At 40.6% G+C, this 23,030-nt stretch overlaps 1 protein-coding gene across 4 annotated transcripts in view; it reads left to right on the top strand.

The window, feature by feature from the left end:
• si:zfos-2326c3.2 (mitogen-activated protein kinase kinase kinase kinase 4) overlaps positions 1-23,030 on the top strand; it is a 101,485-nt gene that overhangs the window by 55,147 nt on the left and 23,308 nt on the right. For 2 of the 4 annotated variants that reach the window (XM_039812906.1, XM_039812905.1), the window contains exons 16-20: positions 6,941-7,261; positions 8,800-8,934; positions 9,217-9,351; positions 12,779-12,849; positions 14,984-15,063. In XM_039812906.1, coding sequence (XP_039668840.1) covers positions 6,941-7,261; positions 8,800-8,934; positions 9,217-9,351; positions 12,779-12,849; positions 14,984-15,063 — 742 coding nt within the window. Of the gene's footprint in view, positions 1-5,475; positions 6,388-6,940; positions 7,262-8,799; positions 8,935-9,216; positions 9,352-12,778; positions 12,850-14,983; positions 15,064-23,030 lie in introns of those variants that run through there. The other 2 variants (XM_039812907.1, XM_039812908.1) reach the window with 2 other exon arrangements.

Below are 23,030 nucleotides of genomic sequence, written 5' to 3'. Positions count from 1 at the left end.
CGATTATTGTAGAAAATGATCTGCGGCTTTTATATATGGAAAAAAAAAGATGCAGTGACTTCTGAAGTAGCGATGCTCCCACTTTGATGATACGAGTAGATCACTTTGTCACTGACCCCTAAGTAAAATGAAAGGAATTGAAAGGGTGCTGGTAGACGAAGAGGAAAGGATGATAAGACCCTGCAGTGGAGCAGGGAAGAGAATAAAAAGGGAAAAGCTAAATAAATAATCTCCGAGCGTCTTTATACTGTACATGTTTTAAATGATAAAGAGACAGACGGTGTGTTTGAGTCAGCCTCTGGATGCCTGAAACCCCAGCTGGGGCTGGAAAAGTTCAGCATTTTGAAGTTCTCTTTCGAGCAGGCAGTACAAGATCGGAGTTTTTAATTCTCTATTAGTCTGAAATTTCGCAGACAACCATGACATATACGGCACTGTACCGGCAGAGTCGGATCTTGACAAGCTTTTAAGCCAGTGCTTATCACAGCATGCCATCACTTTTGTTTTAAAGCCTTCCCTCTCCATCTCTCTGTCTGTCTCTCCACTGATCCCAGCATGCCTTCTCTCTCCTTTCCTCCCTCATTTCCTCCCTTTATCCCCTCCCTCCGTCGTTCACAGCGTGCCACCTCTTTTATTTTCCGCGTCGCTCTTTCGACTCGTCTCTCGGTTTTTCCTTCCAAAACTGTGACTATGTAACTCAGTAGGTGTTTCAGACATACAAATCCCTAAACCGTGCCTCTTTTCGTTCTCAAACACTTTCTCTCATCCCCAAGTCCTTCATCTTTCTGTTCTCGCCTCCTGTCTGACACGTCGAGCCCCGGTGTTATGATTGCGTGGTATAATGAGAGTTCCTTTTGATTATTTCTCCTGTAGATTCAAAACATGAAAGAAATTGAACATCATTAATTTAAAAAAAAAAAAGTGGTAAAGGATGATTCATTTTGTGATTATTATTATTTTTTATGGCTCCAGCCCCCTGCAGAACTACACAGATGGAAGCATGGATATACAGTATTATGTCTAACTGTTTTGAAAAAAGGGATTTAATTTGAGATTACTCTTCATTTGGCTGTATGATTTTCATCTCTAATATGCAATAATTATAGTAAACTACTGTCACTTAACATATATGCTGTTTCTTCTTTGGAGAGTTTTGTTGCCATTTAGTGTGTGTCCTTTTTAATACTTACCCAACTTATTTGAAGATAGTTTGTACATGCACAGTAGCGTGGTGAGTTGGGGCTTCCCTCTGTTCTCTCTGACTTTCATTTCTCCCACTTGTCATGCCAGCTATGGCATATTTAGCTGCTTCCGTTGTCACCACACCATCAATTATTGGTTTGTCCTCTGTTGCCGTTGTTAATGGAGACACGGAGGCTCTGTATTTTTAATTTTAACTGCTAAGCTCTGTATGCATAAAGGTTTAACAGCTCTAATATCAGTGTGTGTCACATGAGCTGTGAATACCGTAATTTAGCCTTAAAGGTCCTATGACATGCTGCTTTTTTGATGCTTTTATATAGACCTTAGTGGTCCCCTTATACTGTATCTGAAGTCTCTTTTATATAGGCCTTAGTGGTCCCCTAATACTGTATCTGAAGTCTCTTTTATATAGACCTTAGTGGTCCCCTAATACTGTATCTGAAGTCTCTTTTATATAGACCTTAGTGGTCCCCTAATACTGTATCTGAAGTCTCTTTTATATAGACCTTAGTGGTCCCCTAATACTGTATCTGAAGTCTCTTTTATATAGACCTTAGTGGTCCCCTTATACTGTATCTGAAGTCTCTTTTATATAGACCTTAGTGGTCCCCCAATACTGTATCTGAAGTCTCTTTTATATAGACCTTAGTGGTCCCCTAATACTGTATCTGAAGTCTCTTTTATATAGACCTTAGTGGTCCCCTAATACTGTATCTGAAGTCTCTTTTATATAGACCTTAGTGGTCCCCTAATACTGTATCTGAAGTCTCTTTCCCGAAATTCAGCCTTGGTGCAGAATTACAGCCACTAGAGCCAGTCCCACAATGAGCTTTCCTTAGGATGTACCATTTCTGTGTCTTTACCTTTAAAAGCTATTGAGGAGGAGAGAAGGGGGGCAAGGTGGAGGGTGGGGGTGTGGCCTTGACCAACTGCCATGCTTTGCTTGTTTTCAAGCCATGATGTCTCTCTCTCTCTCTCATGGGCGGGCCAAATTCTCTGGGTGGGCAAAGCAGAGAAAAGGGAGGTAACCTTGCTCTTTATGAAGGCATAAGGAGCAAGATTCCTGATTGGCCCATCTGAGCTTTCATTTTCTCAAAGGCAGAGCAGGATACCTAGGGCTCGGTTTACACCTATCACCATTTCTAGCCACTGGGGGACCATAGGCAGGCTGGGGAAACTCATATTAATATTAAAAAACCTCATAAAGTGAAATTTTCATGCCATGGGACCTTTTAAATTAAATATCAGATGGACTAATTTGAGTATTAGCCCATATATATATATATATTTTTTTAATTCTTTATCACTGTGTAAGTTACCATAAAGAGCAAGTTGGCATTCTTATTCAAGTCACCATTCTTTAGTTGTAATTTGGATGCTACATTGCAGATAGCTGCCATTGAGTGTTTGGTAATATAGTTGTGAAAAAAGGTCTTGTTCCCGGGGACCAAGAAAGCTGTCCCGTTACCATGGCTAGGGTGCTGTTGTTAGTTGACTGTTTGTCCTCTCATTCTCAAGAAACGGCATTAAATATCTGGTGCTTTCCCATTTACAGCAGCATTCCCGTGAATCTCATCTCATCTAGTTGGTATGTGGCAGCCATGTTCATGCCTGAAGTGGACAGAATGATGACACACAAGGGTTGTGTTTGAAATTGCATACTAACGTACTGCGTACTACATTCTCTAAGCATTTACTGCATACTGCATACTAAAAGAGCTTTGCGCAGAGGCAGTATCGTAGCCTGTGACAGGGGTCTTCAATGTTTTTTAAACCAAGGAACCCTTAACTGAAAGAGAGACCGAACAGGGACCCCCTCCTACATATATTGTGTTAAACTGGGCCTACAATAACCTGTAGGGCGGCCTAAAGCCTTTATATGTAGCCTTTTTGCATAGAATACTAAGCTATTAAAATACGGTAGCCTAATTATTGTTGGCATGATTTTATAAATCATGTTTTAATGTTAAAACATACATGTGGCACAGTGGATTAATTAATTAATCAACTATCTGTTGATGGCTGTCTTAGTGACTACCGTGGCAATACGCCACACAGCCTATCATCAGTGGGGATATATATTTAGCTAATAATATGACTTTTACATTTTTGAATAAACTTTAAAAACAATAATTTGGCAGCCCCCCTGCATTGACTCTGAGGACCCCCTCTTGAAGATCCCTGGCCTATAAGGTTTATCCGAGGCGCGATTATTCCTAGTTAAAATTTACCCAATACCCTGCCGTGACGACGTGAAATATAGTTGGCAATGTTTCGCTCTAAAGGCCTCTTTACAGTCGCCGCACCCGACCTGTCACGCCCCAACATGACGTCAAAATGACGTAGATCTCGCTGGTGCGCCAGGATTTACCACTCTTATTTTTTTCAGCGGCGCATCACGAAGCGGAAACGGGAAGCATGGACGAGTTCGAGGGCAACCGGATGCCAGGACTCTCAGAGTGAGAGTCTCTCTTGTAAACTTACTGGGTTAAGAAGAGTTCTTTTTATGGTGAATGAAAGGCTCGATCTAACGAAGTAGGTCATCGAATCGTTGTGCAGACATTCTGAAGTATTCAAAGTGCTTCTCTTCGCCATTGTTTACCTTTTTCTTCTTCTTCTAGTCCGTAGAAATGGCAAAGTCGGTAGCCTTTCCTCAGTTGTGCCACCTCTGTTCAGGAGAAGACTGCAACTAGCGTCGCGATCGCCACGCGTGACTATAAACAGTTACGGCGCTCCCGTGACGTCACATTGGCGCGCGACACGTCGGAAACGGCGAGTATACCGAACCTCTAAGGAGACTAATACATTGTTAAAATTAAAATATCCTTAATGATTAATGCAAGATTAGAATCTTTTTGCATGGCTCGTTTTTGGGGGTGGCTGCGGTTCAGAGGTAGAGTGGGTCGGCCCTCCCAGGCTCCACCAGGCCACATGTGGACACTGAACCCCCAAGTTGTTCTCCGGACGCTGTATGTGGCTGCCCACTGCTCCTAATGCTTCGGATGGGTTAAATGCAGAGATTGTATGATTGTATGTCACGAATAATACAGTTTACATTGAAGTATACTCAAGCAAAATGACGAGTAATGTAGATCACAAATGTACATCAACATTACCTCTTCCACTCAATTTTATATTTTCCAGTATTATTTTCAGGCAAATTAAAATGATTAACTATTTAAGTGTTAAATATGTTTGCGACAGTGCATCATATATGTGAACTCCCACGCTTTTCCCCTTACTGTACCTTAACGCCACTCACCATCATTCGTCGTTTTGGGGCAGTTGAGAATGTCGATTAGGCTCACGTCTCATACTTAGACATTTTCGCTAATCCGGGACACATGCCGATACAGCCGGGCATTTCTCGCATACACATAATCTACATACTGTGCCGTTGGAAGGCACTAGGTACTCCAGCAACCTTAGTATGAATATCTTAGTTATGTTAGTATGTGATTTCAAACAGAGCTCAAGTGTTTCTCTCCACTCTAGTGGTGTTAGAGAAACTACTTACGATAGTAGTGATGAATTGGAGTGTGCGTGTATCTCTGAACTTCCTGGATGAGTGAATACTGTGCATAGTGCAGTGCATACATACTGTATAGTACACAGACTCCTTCCGAGAGTTTGCCTCTGTTGCCCTACTAACTGAGATATACAGTAGTGTCTTGCATTAATATATTTTTCATTTTTATGTGCCTAGCCTCGGGGCAAATCAAACCAAAAAGGCTTCTGTGTAACTTTATATCCACTGGGCTGTTTAGGCAAACCTGGAGCTCAGTCTCTGTGCTGATTTGCACAAACTTCAAATCATTTTATGACTAATGTACATAAATGCAACGTCTATGAAAAATGTGCCATCCTTTTTTCTTTTTCTTTTTTTAATTCACCCTCCTGGAAATAAAAAATGGCTGTTATTTTACAGCTGTAACCCTAACACGATCAAGAGTTGTGAGATGTAGATGACGGCAGTGCTTCTTTATTTGTGCTCTTATTGCATTTCCTCTGGAGGAAGTTGTGCTTGCAAATCAGATTCTCCAGCCAGAGAGCCAGCTGCTGTCATACGTCCACGCTGCATCGCCAGCGCTCGACTGATTGCCATTTAATGAATGTTTTCTGTTTGTCCCCGTTTTACACCGAAGAAGTGAATCAAATCAGCCTTGTCTTCCTTACTGTATGTGCTTCTTTGATTGTGTGTCACAACAAGCGTGATGATCCAATGTATGCTCTATAATGTCTTCATGCAACAACCATGGCTTGTTTTGTCAGTTTCTACAGAACCTGGGAGTGTCCATTGTGTTCAAAATTAGCATACACATGCACAACATCCACTTCCTTTGAACTGAAAACTTAGGGATAGCATATTCACCACATGTTTCTCAATTTTATACTCTTTATTGATCCCCAATGGGGAAATTATAATTTACACTCTGTTTGTTAGAACTTGTTAGCTCTTATTGTCGCTGTCAATTGTTCCTTAATTAGAACATAATGACTCTTGAAGCTGAAATGCCATGATGTCGCTCTCTTAATCCTTGTGATTTGTATCTAAAGTGACTTTCCTTCTGAAGTCAAATTTGATTAGCAACATTAGGCTATTCTACCGTATCAGTATGTAGGCCATTTGAAAATATTGCCATTCAACAAAAATATGGAAAATTTAATTAAATCTGATTAAATGAAATGAATTACATCAGTTAAAACTGAATGTTTTATGATAGGGCATGTGTTGGCAAATTGTTCATGCAAAACTAGCTAGAAAGATTGAGGGCACAAATGTGCATTCACTATTGCCTCACAATACAGTATACATACATACATACATACATACATACATACATACATACATACAAGGATGGGCAATATATCGAAATTATATCAATATATAAGGCTAGATAGCGTCTTAAATTTCAGATATTGTAATATGGCACTTTTTCTAGTTTTAAAGGCTGCAGTACAGTAAAGTGATGTCATTTTCTGACCAGACTGTTTTCTGACACTAGCTGCTCTATTATTGGCCCTTAACCACTTTTGGCCCAATAACCAACAGTTATTATATTCACATTACTGATCATTACTTATCAAAACTCTCTTGTGTAAATATTTTGTTAAAGCACCAGTTGTCAAACCTACAATATTGTCACAATATCGACATCGAGGTACACTACCGGTCAAAAGTTTGGGGTCACTTAGAAATTTCCATTCCACTCCATTACAGACAGAATACCAGCTGAGATCAGTTGTATTGGTTTTTTAACCAGGGCAGCAGTTTTCACATTACATTATGTGCTTACATAATTGCAAAAGGGTTCTCGACTGTTAGAAAGAAGTGGCTGATCTTTAATGCAATATCTACATTGCCCATTATCAGCAAATCCAATTATGTTTACTAATCTGATATCATTTTAAAAGGCTAACTGAGAAAACATTGGAGAACCCTTTTGCAATTATGTAAGCACATAATGTAATGTGAAAACTGCTGCCCTGGTTAAAAAAACAATGCAACTGATCTCAGCTGGTATTCGGTCTGTAATGGAGTGGAATGGAAATTTCTAAGAGACCCCAAACTTTTGACTGGTAGTGTATTTGCTCAAAGATATTGTGATATTTCATTTTCTCCATATCGCCCAGCTCTACATGAATACATACATACAGTACATACAGTATGTTATTTCATATATCCACTCCCAGGCTCTGTCAGTTTCTATGTGTGCTTTTCATGTTTGCTACATAGAGAGCCGTTGCTCCAAACCAGCTGCTTCAGCACAAGGCCCAGCTCTCCCAGCCTCAGCTCCAACCACAAGCCAAGCCCCAGCCTCTGGCTCAGCATCAGCAGCCCTCAGCGGGCAGGAGATCGCACCGCACCCTGCCCAAGGACCAAACCCAGCTCCTGTCGCTGCAGCACGACCACAGACACAGGGAGCGGGAGAGGCAGAGGCAGAGAGAAAAGCCGGTGGCAGCTGTCCAGAAGCTAACAGCTAATAGTGGGAGCACAGCTGCTGCTGCTGCTGCTGCTTCCTCGCCCAGCCGCCCTGCAAACAGCCAGCGCTCAGCGGTAAAAGCCTGCCTTCCACAGCTGTCTAGAACCCTTTGTCACCTCTACATCCCACATCTTTCAGTCTGTCTCTCACTTGATTGAGTTTGAGGATTTATTTCTTCCGATTTTTCTCGCATATTTATTCATTTTCTTTTGTGTTATTGTGTACTCTCAATCCTTTTCCTTTACCATTTGTTTGTCACGTCATCTTTATCTCAGTCGACGGGCCACTTTCACCTAAAGGTCACAAAGGTCTGGAGGAAGAAAGTCAAATGTTATGTAGACAGAGTTCACACCAGGACATTTCCCCAAGGAAGACCGGAGGGCAGAGCCTGGCACCGGTGCTCACCGTGTGACAATGCTGCCAGCGCTGACTTCTCTACTTGTTGGCTTTGTTTTGATATCTCTAAAATCTCAATTCAAAGCATCCATTTTTTGACACGAAGCTATCCTCAGCTTCCTGTATTTTTTTTTTAGATTTTTCATGTACTGTATATGCATGGTTGCGTATGCTGACTGTGTGTGTGTGTGTGTGTGTAGGGAGACAACGTGTGGTCCATACACTCTATTCTTAGAAGAGTAGCTAAACCACACAGGGAACTTGAACAGGAAACAGACCAAAGGTGCCATTTCTAGAAGAAGGCATTTTTAAACAGCCGACTAAATGGCTGACTAAGTCTTAAAAAAAAAATCTGGTTTTATTTATTTATTTATTTATGTATTACTTGATCCAGAACGCTGCTTGGCCAAGCAGATTATTGTGACTGTATGTGGTTATTCGAACATCCAAGCTTTCGTCCCCTGTAACTTATCTTCCAGTGATCAGCATCAAAGTGCTCAAAATTCAGCCATTATTGTTCATGCAGACGATGTTAATGCCTGATTTAGCAGCAAACCTACGGTACAACTGGAATTGGCAACTAAGAAAACCACTGAGCTGTTAGCTGTTTGTTTATGTGACAATGATTAGTGGCACTCTCTTCATGTCTGTGCCAGTATGTTTAAAACTTCTTTGAAATAGTCCTAAGAATGTTCCTAAACTTTGACCTAGGAGTCAGAAAAATTTGTACTAAAAGTTGGGCCAAGAAAATTTGTATAAAGTAGTTGAGTAACTTTTAACACCAATTTTAAGGTCATTCTAAAGTGCTGACTACAGTGACTCCAAAGTGTTGTAAACTATGGCCTGCAATCATGTCTACCCACAATACCCTCCCTAAACACTGAATCAGCCAATTGTGAGCCTTCAAGTCATGGCTGCATTACAGTTTTATGCACACTTCGTTCGATCATTTGCGTGCGTGTGTAGTATGAAGTGCATGTAGGTGTATATATATGTGTGGTACAGTTGGGCTTGTACTGTGTATGAGAAAAAGAAATGTTGATCTTAGTGTGACTAACTGATTAAATGGAGGACTGAGTCAATCTTTCTATGAATCCACACACACACACACACACACACACACACACACACACACACACACACACACACACACACACACACACACACACACACACACACACACACACACGCGCCTTACATGTGTGTTATCTTTTAGATGGACTTCCAAGAATCAAACCTAGCCAGGCTGCTTCTGGCTGCTGGTCTGCCCAGCCAGATGCACTCTAGGCTGGGCTCGGGGAGCAGCTCTAGTCCTTGTACTCCAGCCCTGCAGAGAGCTCACTTCAACCAGGTATACACAGTTATTTGTGCTCACTATTTCTCTACTGAATGCATCGTGCTTTCCTCTTCCTCTATTTCATATATTTAAGCAGTGTTTTTATCTAGTCAATTATTTTCTATTACCCGCTTCACTTATGAGTGTTAGGATGTTTTTATACACATGATCCTTTATACGGTTACCACTCACAATACTGCAGGTGAATATTTAATTTTGGTAATGTGGCTAAACGTGATAATGTATGACTTGCAGTAACAAATGACCACGGGTGAACCTTTTATTTTAATCTCCCAGAATGCCAATCTGCGCTCCAGTCGAGACTCCCCTCACAGCAGCTCTATGTCAGATATGGCCATCTCCCCGTTGTCCCCATTCTCCCCCACGTCCCCAACTGATGATGTCTTCTGGGACTCCGGGACGCCACCGAAGGTGAGCAACGACTGGCCTATTATGCGCTGGATGACACGTCAGGGTCACATGCCAGCAGGTTCGAGGAATCGCATAAACGAGGCAAAAATTAAAGCGATCGAAAGAGGAAGTTGTTGTCCGAGTCATGCCAGTCGCAAGATGTAGCCTGCATCACATGAGATTGGCATTATGTGTTTGTGTGTGCTAAGCATCCTGTGTTGTGGTCGTAGCAAGTGGTTGGGACAGTGTGTGTGTGTTTGTGTGTTTGTTCTAGGGACATGGAAATGTTGCAACCTAGATTCCAAAATGTAATACATTATAGATCACTAGTTACTGTCATTTGAGTAATTGGTTATATTACAATATAGCTGTCTTTGAATTGTAATGCTTTACACTACTTTTGCATTACTTTTGAGTTACTTTCACCAAAATAACAGTGGAAGTAAAATGTGAGCAGGCAGCTTGTGAATTCCACCACGGGATCAACAAAGTCTCATCTTTTATTTATTCATCCACACCGCGGGACACGGTTGTCCGTACCGTCTCTGGTCCTGGCTCTGACCACGGGAAGAGTGACGGCACAGCACCCACGCTCGTGTGTCCATCTCGGAAATGTAGAGTCGGTCTTTGCAATCACCTCAACCATTGAAAATGCAGCAACAGGAAATGACGTTTCTCTTTTACTCACAGCTTTTCTTTCTCTGGTGCCGAAACATTTCACGGTGTTGGTCATGTCAATTAATTTATAGAGCACATTTAAATGCAACCTAGGCTGAACAAGGTGCCGTACAAAGTTATATTATGTTATAAAAACAAAGGAAGACACAATGAACATCATACAAACAACACACTTCTATACAAATGTCCCTAAACTAAATCATACGCCAAAGAATAAAAATGTGTTTTAATCCTCCTGTTCTCGGGTCAAATTTGACGAGTTTACAAAAACTTTCTATATCAGAACAACGACAAAAGAACGTTGAAAAAAGTGACAATTTCTTTCTTTCTTTTTTTTAACACTGAAAAAAGTGGACAAAGAAAAACTTCGCCAAAGATGACAAAACTTGTTGAAAAAAGTGGAAAAAACGCCAAAAAGTGACAAAAAAAATGGAAAAAAGTGACCCAAAAAAAGAGGAAAAAGTGACAAAATTTTTTTAATAAAATCGACAAAAAAAGTGTAGAAAAGAACAACAAAATGTTGACATTTCGACCCATAAAAACACAAAGGCCATTGTATGGTCAACGGAAAGACAACAAAAGGGTTAAGATGAGATTTAAAGATCTCGGCAGTAGAGGGGGACCTAATCTGAATGGGTGAGTTTGTTGCAGAGTCTCGGGGCCACAACGGAGAAGGCACGATCACCCTTTGTTTTCATCCGAGACTGTGGAACAGCTAAAAGGAACCGATTACACTATCTTAGGTTCCTGGAGGAGCGATGTAGTGCAAGGAGATCTATCTAGAGCAATATATAAAGGGGCCAATCCATGTAATGCCTTAAAAACCGATTCTATATTTGACCGGTAACCAGTGAAGAGAAGCCAATATCGGGGAGATATGATCCCTACCTTCTGGTACCAGTCAACAATCTAGCAGCCGCATTCTGGACAAGCTGCAGGCGTTGGTGAATTCTTTAAAAAAACAAAAAACAAACACTTACCGCGTTACAACAATAAGCAAACCATCATTGTAATTGCGTTACTCCCAACGCTGTGTGTGCGCTTGGGGGAGGAGAGGGGTTGTGCTTTACCTCGAGGCTTGTTATAAAGTGCCTTTAACTAACGACAGCTCTGTGATGAACACACCTTATTAAAAAAAAGCACAACATTCACTGTCTAGTATCACTGCTCCCCCACTAGGTGTTTGACAAACCGAATAGGCTGTTAGGTGTGTTTACTAACCGAACACCATATGGAGTTAATACACAACTAATAACTGCTACAGAGAGAGGAGGGGAGCCCAGTAAAGCGGTCTGTTTGCTGTGTTATGTTGTTTAACTAACTGGAGGCCATATGGAGTCGCTAGAGCAGTTAATAACTCTGTACTCTCTCCTGTGATTGCAGTGTGGTGGCTGCTTTAAAACCGCTGGCGTGGCTTTAAAGCTCTCACATTTCGGGGACCTACACCACAATATGGTTTGCTGGTAATTTGCTGTAGCAAAGCCAGGCATTTAATGATTATTACAAATTCAAATAATCTTAAGTATAAGCTTAAGTAGTCTAACGCTCAATCTAAGGGTTCTTTGATCACTCAGACATCCCCCGGACTCACAAAATGTCCATTTGAAAAGTTGCAAACGTTAGGGAGGCGTTCACAAATGCTTTTCATTTATTTTTGCACAATTGTGTGACGCGCCTGCAGATATTTCTTTAATTTGTGGAACTTGCTTGTTTTCTTTGCAGATCCGTTTTTTTTTTTATATTTGCAAATTATTATACATTTTGTGAGTTTACTTACTTTTATATGAGTGGAATATGTGTCTTATATTCACAGATTACCCATGGATTCACAGATTGCCAATTTGTTCACGCAAACTTAATGAGACATATCTCACCCCATGCTCCTTCTTCGTAGACGAAAGGCTCTCATTTTGATTTTGTGGGTGTGCCGCAATAATAGAAAGGAAACAACAGACACCCAGTTTGCGGTGTGTGTGTGTGTGTATGTGTGTGTGTGTGTGTGTGTGTGTGTGTGTGTGTGTGTGTGTGTGTGTGTGTGTGTGTGTGTGTGTGTGCGCACGTGTTCAGGGGATCCAGATGCAGGATGTGGGCAACTTGTCCGAAAGATGACAGGTATTCCCACAGTCAACTTCCTGCTCTGCTGGGTGTGTCTTCCTCTCTGTAAGTAGGCCATGCGACCCAGGAGATGAGAGGTGAAAAAGTCACCAGCTGGCCGGTACGACTGAGAGTTTGAGAAGAATGAGTGAAGTGTCGAAACCCAGTGCTTTGCAACACTTACGCAGATTGATCTGGTATTGATTTCACAATGCTGACATATCATGAATGCAACACTGTTGGGGGAAAAAAAAAGAGAAAAAGGTTAAGAAATATCCCTGAGTCAGATCACATTTCCACACCACATGTGAGATTTGGACACTGCTTTGGAGAGTTTCAAGGAGCAAATGCGGTCGTGTTAATAAATAGCAAAGCCCAAATGGTCTCATTAGATTCTCAGTAATAAATGTCTCCCTGCCTTTCCAGGCAGTTTAGAGATTGTTGTACATAAAGGTTTCCTAACTGCAAAAACCTTCCTATAATTAGCCGAAACCCTGCTTGGCTAGACGTGAGAGCCTCGTAAAGAGCCCTCTCAAACACATAAAAAGTGAAACAAGTAATCAGGACAACCAGGAGACTGCCGTCTTTGTGTATTCACTTAATATGAGTTTCTGTCAAGTTTCACCAACTGTGTGTTCCTGTCAAGTCGGTCCAATTGGTTGTTCTTCTGCTCCAGGTCCCAGAACGCACTACCTCGAAGTTCTACTGTAGAGAGCTGGTGATGGGACACAAGAGGGCCGCTTCAAGGTAGAACACAACTACACGCTTTGTTTTTTTGTATCTTTTTGTTGCCCTTTTTTATTTATTTTTTTATCCACGTATTGATTTTTTTGCTTTTACTCTTTTTTTTTGTGCATATTTTTGTCTTATTTGTCATGTTTCTTATTTCTATATTTAGTCTTCTCTCTTCTATGTTTTGCGGGGTTTTTTTCTCTTGTTTTTATTTACCCATATTTTGTCTTGCTATTGTTTGTCCCCACTGTTATGTTGAACTGTGGATATCCTTGCTTTGTCTGCCAAGGCACTTTGTAAACTCAGTTTTTAAAGGTGCTACATAAATAAAGGTATTATTATTATTATTATTACACTGTATGCACACTAAGTAAGTAAGCTTTATTTATATAGCACCTATCACAGGTAAAATCACAAAGTGCTTCACAAGCAACGAATATAACAATTTGAAAAACATCATACAAAACATAAAAAATGATAGCTCAGTCAACTGAAAGCTTGTCTGAATAGTAGTGTCTTCAGCTGTTTTTTAAAAGAAACCGTAGAATCGTCCACACGCAGCGACAGGGGCAGGGCGTTCCACAATTTGGGAGCAACTGCCTGAAAAGAGCGGTGTCCCCGAGTTTTAAGGTGGGTTTTAGGAACCATTAGGAGATTTTGACCTGAGGAACGAAGAGTGCGGAAAGAAGAGTAAGGGGTCAACATGTCTCCGATATATTGAGGCGTCTGTCCATGTAGGGCTCTAAACACTAAACACGCAACCCAGAGATATGTGTCGTTCATGAAGGTTGGACTGTTTGTGCATAAGCCAATGACTTACAGTAATGTCACTTTTTGTCATGAGCTTAACAAATCTATATGAGATGAGTATTTTAGATTGACAGTGGATGGAACTGAATCATCCCCTGACTTAGTTCTACAGACCGTCTTTAGCATCTTTCAGGTCCTTGTAACGGTTCGGTGTTTGTTTGACTGCAGCAGTCAGCTGTTTTCAGCAAAAGAAACAAAAAAAGCTCTAAAGAACCTACTATACGGTACCTGCTCAGCACCAAATGACAAACCCCCAAAGTCAGGAGTAGCTAGTGGAGCATTTAGAACCAGATATTTCCCTCAGGAGTTAGTGGTGAGCCAGTCGGATATTGAAAGAGAGTGAATATTTACTTCCATTTGTCAGGTGGTCAGAAACACGACTCCAAATGACCCTAATGTAGCTCCATGTCTGCTGGATATGTAAATAGGCAACTGTTTGCTAACACGTTAGCCAGGACGACTTTATGCCGTGTCAACATGTCAAATGTTCTGTTTAGAGGTTGTATGGCTCACAATACTGATAATATCACGATACAGCAATTCTGCTAGACAATCCCATAAGGATACATCGCGATAACCGTCTAACCACGAATACAAAATGCCTGTGAAAAGTGTTTTTTCTCTTCATTCGCAAAGAAGTCCAAACTCTTAGAAAACAGCACAATTCTTCAGCACACGTTTTTCAGTCCGTAAATTAAAATGAAACAACTGTAGAGCTACTACGGGTCCAGACTTTGGACTTAGACGTGGCTGGGGGCGTCTGTTATTCTCCTCCAACTGCTGTGCGCCATCCTGTTGAAAACCTCCTCCTCTTTCGGCGAGTTAACTTCTGTTCAAGTTTCCCTCATTCATGTGTCGAGTGCCACCTCGAGGAGCCATGATCTAGCGATGCCGAGAGCAGGGAAATCTATTAAAGCACCTTATTTCATTATTTAAAATAACCATATTTGGCGCCAGCGTATCGATTCTCGTATCACACGAAGGACAAACGATATATTGCCGTATCGATATTTTGTCCCACCCCTAATTGTAACCATCCTATGCACACACGTTATCCTTTCAGCTAGAGGGAACCTTACTTATTGTGAGGGTTTATATCACACTACGATTCAGCATACTGGCATACACTATTGAAGAACAATCGGTCATGGGTAGATCGGATTAGTTAAGCTTGGATGATGATTTCCAATTAGATGAAACGAACGCCGAGACAATCGGGTCATTGCGGTGGCAGTGTGAAGGACACACTCAAGATGAAAACGTATAGAAGTGTATACAGTAACGTGCAATCCACTCTCCATCTGTGCCACTCTGTACGTGTGTCTCTTTCTCCATCTAGTGGCAGTCCCGGGTCTGTCGCAGACAAGAGTGGACGGTCTGTGTCTCACGGAGTCCCCTCCAGCAGCAGCAACCACCCAGGTCTGTGCAGCACCTCGCTCAGTTAGCCACATGCCATTACCTGCTGTATGAGTAATACAAACACACGCTCATCAACTCTGCTCATAGATATACAAATTAGTAGTTATGTCATCTCTGGCGGCTTCTGAAATGACAATGTTTGACGTAGTAAGTTTTAATGAGACTTAAAGGGTAACAACAGTTTTTTTTTTTTGTTGAACCTGGACCCTATTTTCCCATGCTTTAGTGTCTAAGTGACTGATGGTAACAGCAATCTTTGATGTTGGTCCAGTATTAAGCAGTCCCTCCAGAAAAACGTGATTATGCGATCGCAAAATTCAATGCATAATCAGCCAAAGTCTGCATATGTATGCAGGGGCCGCGTTTTTTCAAATACGGCGCACTTTCGCCGCATAAATTGACGATTTCCGCGCAAAATATGCTGGGCTTGCATGATTTCATAATCCCCGCATTTTCGTTGCAAAAAAGTCCCATAATATATCTTAGCAGAAAGTTGAAATATGTTGCGTTTACTTCACACAAGAGCAGCCATTTTCCCCTGTTGCCATGGGAATGTTATGAAGTGACGTAATTACGCGACGTGAATATCATCTAAAAGCAGGGTGTTGGGAAATCACTGTTTTTTTCTCTTTTTCATCAAACCGCAGTTTTTGCAAGTTCCCGCAATATTTGCAAGTTCCCACAATTTCATCGCATAAAATTGCATAAATATCCCGAATATTCCATCGCATTTTTTAAGAAAACGTGCTGCATAATCAAGGATTTTTGCCCGCAACAATCGCAAAAAAACTCAACAAAGCATTTTTCTGGAAGGACTGATTAAGCGAGATCGCTGCAGTCGGCACTGGCGACACAGGCTACAATGTACAATTGTGCAGCTTGTATTTACCTTCAAAAAAATGCTTGTTTTTGCCACTGACCGGCTCAGATTAATATTCCAAGTGTCTGACAACATTATGGAAAGGCTTTTTAAGAAGGTGGCCCTTTCTGTTAAAGAGTGAGATCCTTTTTTTAAAAACCTAAAATATTTGTGAAATTGCGTTCGCTAAAGCCACAGTACATAAACAGTAATTTTAGCATTGTAAAATACACTTCATTCAAAGTCGACAGAAACTAAAGCAAACTATGAAAAGCCGTTTTGGGTCGCCTTTCCACTTTTCAAACCATCACAACTCTAGTTTTGGTTGAAATAAACACACAGCTTACCGATTTACATGTGAAAATATGTCGGCTCTATACACGCTAAAAGTATATACATACAGTATATATTTTTTTAGATTATTTTTGGGGCATTTTAGGCCTTTATTATATAGGACAGCTGAAGATGTGGAAGGGGAGATGGGGGGGAATGACATGCAGCATAGGGCCACAGGCTGGAGTTGAACCTGCAGCCGCTGCGGTAAGGACTGAGCCTTTGTACATGGGGCGCATGCTCTTCCAGGTGAGCTATCCAGGCACCCCGCATTGCTTTTTTTTTTTTTTTTAAATGGAGTCTGGTTGGTTTAGCGCTAGCGACCTGCTAGCTGTTTCTGATTAAACAGAAAGGTTTTAAAGAGGTTTTAAAAAAGGCCTTTCTCTGTACTGTATACTGTTTTCAGACACTTACAATAATAATCTGAGCTTTTCAGTGGCAAAAGAATGCCCGGTCTGTGGCTGCCAGTTCCAGCATTCACGCTAAATGCTGGACCAATTCAAAGATTGCTGTTTCTATCAGTCACTTACACACAAAAACATAGGACAATAGGGTCCCAGTTCTCTGTTTGGGTTTCTATATAACAAAACTAGAGCCTAAATTGTTTTGACATCAGAATTGAACTCTATAATATACTCTATATTAATATGCATTCATGACAGTAGCCTGAGCATATACAGTCTTCTTTTCTGTGATACAAGATTCAAGATGTAAAAGTAATAATGCAGATGTTGCACAGGTGTGAACCAATGCGGTGTATGAGTCAGGGTTCCCGCAGGTCCTTCAAAAGTCTTAAAGTGCTCATATTATGTTAATTTTTAGGTTCATAATTTTTAGGTTCATAATTGTATTTAGAGGTTATATCAAAAAAGGTTTACATGGTTTAATTTTCAAAAAACACCATATTTTTGTTGTACTGCACATTGCTGCAGCTCCTCTGTGTGTTGAGCTCTCTGTTTTAGCTACAGAGTGAGACATCTCACTTGTGTTCCATCTTTGTTGGGAGTCACACATGCGCAGTAGCTAGGTAAGGACTACTAGCCAGTCAGAAACAGAGTATGAGGGCGTGCCACGCTAGCAGCTAGGCGAGCATTATAACGTGTGTTACAAAGTGATGCACGTTCGTGATGGGCTTTTTCACTTTGTAAACCTATAACTTGTACAAAAAAGACATATAACACAACAAAGGAAAGGGAAAAAGTCAAAAAGCATAATATGAACACTTTGAAATGTCTTAAATTAAATTTCTTGAAATTAAGGTCATAAAATGTCTTAAATTTACGATACATTTGCTGTAGGTATTACATTTGCTGACAGTGTTTTTAAGATGATGGGGTAATTTGTCGCCGATGGGCTCGCGTAAATCACCTAATACGTCTTTGGTTACCTCACCTCGGTAGCCATTTGTAGTCTATTAGAGATGAGGCCTTGCGGCATTTTCAGGAGTTTCATGTTACGTTAGCTAGCTAGTGACGGTGACGCATGTTTCACCTTATTTTATATAGCAGTGTGTGCTACGTTCAGGATGGGACGGTGCAAGTTTAATGAAAAATGGTTTGATGAGAATAGGTTTCAGGGGCGGTTGAAGTCGGCAGGAAACAACGAGGTGCAATTTAGGGCTGTTAAAAAAACACTTGAATAACAAAATAGCTAAAATAAGTGGTACACAGCAGTGGCTAGTGGGGCTATTATGCTAAAATGTCAGACTGCCTCGCTGCTTCTCAACTCACAGAAACTCAAAGGGCAGAGCGGTTGTGGGTTCTTCATGCGGTAAGCAGACACGATTATACAACGTTTAACGTTACCAACAAAATAAAAGTTAGCTCTGTAGAGCTCGTGGGATTTCCCAAACCGAATAAATAGTGCACATATTTACACAAAACTGCTTTGCTAACCCATTGTGGTGTAACTAAGAAATCTGCAGATTCTTTTTGTTTTTCATTGGCTGATTTAGCTCTGAAAGTCTTAGAAAATTCACATGTAGAAGCTATTTTTAACATCCTTATTTTATTTAGGATGTTATTTTATTTTATTGTCATGAATACACATGTTTGTAAAATAGTTTTTGATTCAATTCTGTGATGTTGACATGAGAAATGGCGGAGTAATATTTTAAGTGATGAGCACGGTGTGCTGTCTTCACGGATTTATTGGCTGTGTCTAGTTGACCATTCAGATTGCCTTTTCGAAATTACTTATATAATTTTTGTTTTTGAGGGATGCACAAGGACTATAAGGACATTGTTAAGCTATTAAGTTAATTAACAATCTTATTAATGACTCAATAAATTATCTTTCCTGTCAAATACTTTCCCCAACATTTTTAGGTCTTATATATACTATATTTGGCGTGGTCTTAAAAAGCATTGAATTTGACCGGTTCTCTGCTTACACACAATCTACCATCCCAGTTCACATGCTCATACACCTACAACATCCATAAGCTTTTATAGTTTATTTAGTTTATTTTGAACATGTTAAAAAAAAAAAAAGAAAAAGAAAAAAAAAGATAAATAACAACATGTTTATTTCAGTACAGGCAAGAAAACCAACAAAAAAATCGTCAACAAACATACAGTTCAAAATTATTGTAAATGAACATGAAGATCAAAAAGGAGTAGGATGGAGTTAAAAAAAACCTTTAAGGTCCTACCCCTTTTTCTATTTTTGTACTTTAGGTAAATACAAATCAATTAGTGAAGAATTACACACACACATAAATGCATATATACTGTACATACTTACACGCACATATACACATGCATACATACATACATGCATGCACAAATACATATACACATTAGTTTTTTTCTGCAGCCACACCAAAGCCCACCGCACCACATCACACTTAGTATAAAGCAGCGAGAGCAGAGTAATGAGTTCAAAGCTATACCTGTGTGTCTCGAAGCAACTCGTCTCTTTCAAAGCTCTGCTCTCCGTGTCATCTTTGCGTAGCAGCAACAAAGCTCTTGTTGTGGCTGTAAGAGACAGAAGGAAGAGAGGGCGATGGGGAGAATATGTTTAGTATTTCAAAGTGTCCCTGCGCGTGTGTAGTTGAGAGGTAACAGCTTTTGATGCCGCCCACTCAGTTTGGCAGCGGGCCTCGACCTTCTTTATTCGGAGCCACAGATCACAGATTCTCCTAGAGACTCACACACATGTACCGTGGTAAAAAAAAAATAGCAGCTTTTTATCTGCTCATGATGGAACTGAGAAAAAGCAGCTTTCCTCTTTGAAGTATGCTGTTCTTGGAAAGGGTGTTGGCAGCGTTGATATATACTGTATATATGATTTGTGTAACCAGGGAAGGTGTTACTTATTTTTTTCCAGAAACTCTTGGTATGTGCTGGAAGGACAGTGGCCATCATTTTTGTGCTAGCAGAGTTTTGAAGCCAGTGTCCAGTAGTAGCAGCGACAGAGACAGGAACTCTGGTGCCATCTAGTGGCCAGCTCTCAAACAGCTTGATGGCCAACAAATCCATTAATGTGACCCCCATTTGTCAACACATTAAAGCTGCTCCAATCAAATGACTTGAATGTAGTTTGAAAGGGCTTGTTGGAATTGACAGAGTGGTCACAAAGAATTATCTCCTAACTCTCTCTCAGTTCCTCTCACCTGCTACGGAGTTAGTGTGTGCACTCGTTCAGCTGATTGGTTTTCCGGTAGCTTTACTGCGTCACTCCAAAAACCTACTGTACAGCTGCTATGATAAATGGGCCTCATTCACCAAATGTTCTTAGGAACAATTGTGTTCTTAAACCCCACTTACGCAGTTTTCACGAAGACTCTGGCATTCACCAAATGTTTTCTTATTAGGGATTTGTTCTTGGGTAAGAACAGAATCTACGCACACTCAAGAGCACTCTTACGCACAATTAGAGCTGACGTGTTTGCGCAAAACAAGTAGCTATACCGTTTTCGTCCGTTCTAATTTAAAATATAACATTTCTCTCCATTTTGTAACTAACTATTTTCATTATTTTACACATAATTATACATTACCAGTCAAAAGTTTGGGGTCACTTAGAAATTTCCATTCCACTCCATTACAGACAGAATACCAGCTGACATCAGGTGCATTGTTTTTTTTTTAATCAGGGCAGCAGTTTTCAGATTACATTATGTGCTTACAAAATTGCAAAATATTTTTCAGGATATTGAGACCAGTTTCGGACTTTCCCTGTTTGCAGATGACGGGACCATTTGGAAAAGGGGCAGAAATATCAAAAAAACAATTGAGCAAATGCAGGTAGCCCTAAACAAGGTATCAAGGTGAAAAATGGGGATTTAAAATCACAGTGGATAAATCAAAATATGTAATATTTGGTAACAAGAAAAGTGATGTAATGGTTTATTTATGTAATGGACAAGCAATTGAAAGGGCTAAGGATTTAAATTCTTGGGAGTGCACTTTGATGAGAGGCTAACATGGGGATAACAGATCAATAATGTTGTTAATTAGTGTGAGAAAGTGATGAATGTAATGCGTTCCCTCTCAGGTAGTACATGGGGTGCTGACAGGGATTCACTACTAATGATTTACAGAGCAATAACAAGGTCAAGAATAGCCTATGGCTGTACGGTATATGTTATGGAATAGCAGCTGAATCACACTTGTGGGGGCCCTTCGTACAACCCCAGTTGCAGCTTTACTGGCTGAGATGGGGGAGTTGCCATTGTTAATTTGGCGAGAGAAACTGGCAATGCAGTATGTTGTTAAATTGTGGGGATATAGAAGAGCACCCAGCAAAAGCAGTTCTGAATAATGCTTGGGAATGGGCATCAGGGAAGAGGAAGAAAGAGTCTTTTTTTGTTTAACATGCGCAAAAAGGTGGCGAGACTGGGACTAGGAGAGGCCGGTGTGGCCCCGCAAGTGTACTGGGCAGTTATACCTCCATGGTTGCTGCCCACCCCAGAAACAGACTTCAGTATATTGGAAAATATAAAACCTCTTGAAAGTAGTGTATTGTTGTGTTGGTTAAACAAAGGCTGGGTGAGCATTGGGAGACATATCATAGATTTACACAGATGGATCTCAAGATCCACAAACTGGCCTTTGCTTTTTATATCCCTCAACTTGAAATTGTACAGCTCAAACGACAGTTTATACAACCGAGCTAATAGCTATAATTTGGGCACTAGAGTGGGTGGAGGAAGTGCTGCCAAGGAGAGCGGTCATATGTTCAGATTCGGCCTCCGTTTGAAAAACTCTGATAGGAAGCAATTGGGGAGCCAGGCCAGACCTTGTTATGGAAGTGATGGTTCTGTTGTATAAGGTCGAAGGCTGGAGGATTGGTGGGATTTCTGCGGGTGCGTGCCCGTGTTGGGATAGATGGGAACGGGATAGCAGATAAGGTAGATAAAATGGCACAGAAAAGAGACATTGATTTAAGGGTATGTGTTGGGATATTTGAACGCCGGCATGTCATTAAGAAAAATGTTACAGCAGTTTGGCAAAGGCAGTGGGAAAAGGAAAAGAGGGGTCGTCATTATTTTTCAATTCAAAATAGGGTACAGGCAGAGCAGTGCTATTTGGGCAAAGAAAGAAGACACTCTGTAATAATGACAAGGCTGAGACTCAGGCATTGTGGACTTGCATGGGATCAGGCAAAGATGGGCAAGCATGAGGATGGATTTTGTGGAACCTGCAAACAGAAACAAACTGTTCAACATGTACTTTTGGACTGTCTAAAATACAAAAATGAAAGAGAACAGTTGTTCACTGCGCTGTGTCACATGGAAATACAGAACATGACATTGAGATCCTTACTAAATCCCCCTGAATATCAATTTGAGATAGTGGATGTCGTCATGGATTATATCTCTGCAACAGGACAACTCCACTGAATTTGACAATACTTTCGTATGTAACTTAAACTGTCCTGTGAGAAGCAGCAATTTGCCGCAAGGCTTCTAATCTGCCTGAAGGCCAGAAGAAGAAGAAGAAGACAGGACTGGAGTGTTTTATTTTTATTTTTTTTAAGCCACTGCGGTGTTAACATTGTCCCATGTAACTACATGCTAACGGCAGTTAGTTAGTTAGTTAAATTCTCCCCAATTCCGGGTCACATTACTCCTGAAACATTTTCTGTTAGTGGTATTTGTTTTAAAATCCTTCATTTGCTATATTCTATTAGTGTCAACTGCTAACTAAAGTAGCTACATGGCTAATGGCAGTAAACAATGTCATCTTGGCTGCCAATGTTGTTGAATTCTCCCCAATTCCGGGTCGCATTACTGCTGAAACATGTCTGATTGGGTAGCACTTGGTTTAGAAGCCTTTATTGGTGATTTTTCACGGTACAAAGTCCTGCTATATACCCTGTTGCAGTAGCTACAGCTCCGGACATTCCAGGAAGCGCGCTGGCCAATCAGAGCGGACTGGGCTTTTTCGGGGGGAGGGATTAAAGAGACTGGATCTCCTACAGAGCGTCTCAAACAGAGGGTGAATACAGGTGCAGCAGCCATGGGCAGTATGTGAAAAATATAAAAAATATATAGTTTTATTATATTATTATTATTATTATTATTATTATTATTATTATTAAAGCATGTAAACTTGTTCTAGTACAAACACAAAATTCAAGTATAATCCTGAAAATGCTATATAATGGTTGCCCCCTTTAAGAGTCAGATATTTCCCTCAGGGGTTTGTCAAATCCAAATGAATGATAATGTTGTTGACAACGGCCTCATTATAACTTACCAGTAATTTGCTCAACCACACCCTGCTGCTATTTTCACAACTGCTACTAATTTTGTGTGTGTGTGTTT

Source organism: Perca fluviatilis, chromosome 10, assembly GCF_010015445.1.
Source record: "Perca fluviatilis chromosome 10, GENO_Pfluv_1.0, whole genome shotgun sequence".
Taxonomy (NCBI): domain Eukaryota; kingdom Metazoa; phylum Chordata; class Actinopteri; order Perciformes; family Percidae; genus Perca; species Perca fluviatilis.
This window is presented reverse-complemented; position numbering and strand designations above follow the sequence as displayed.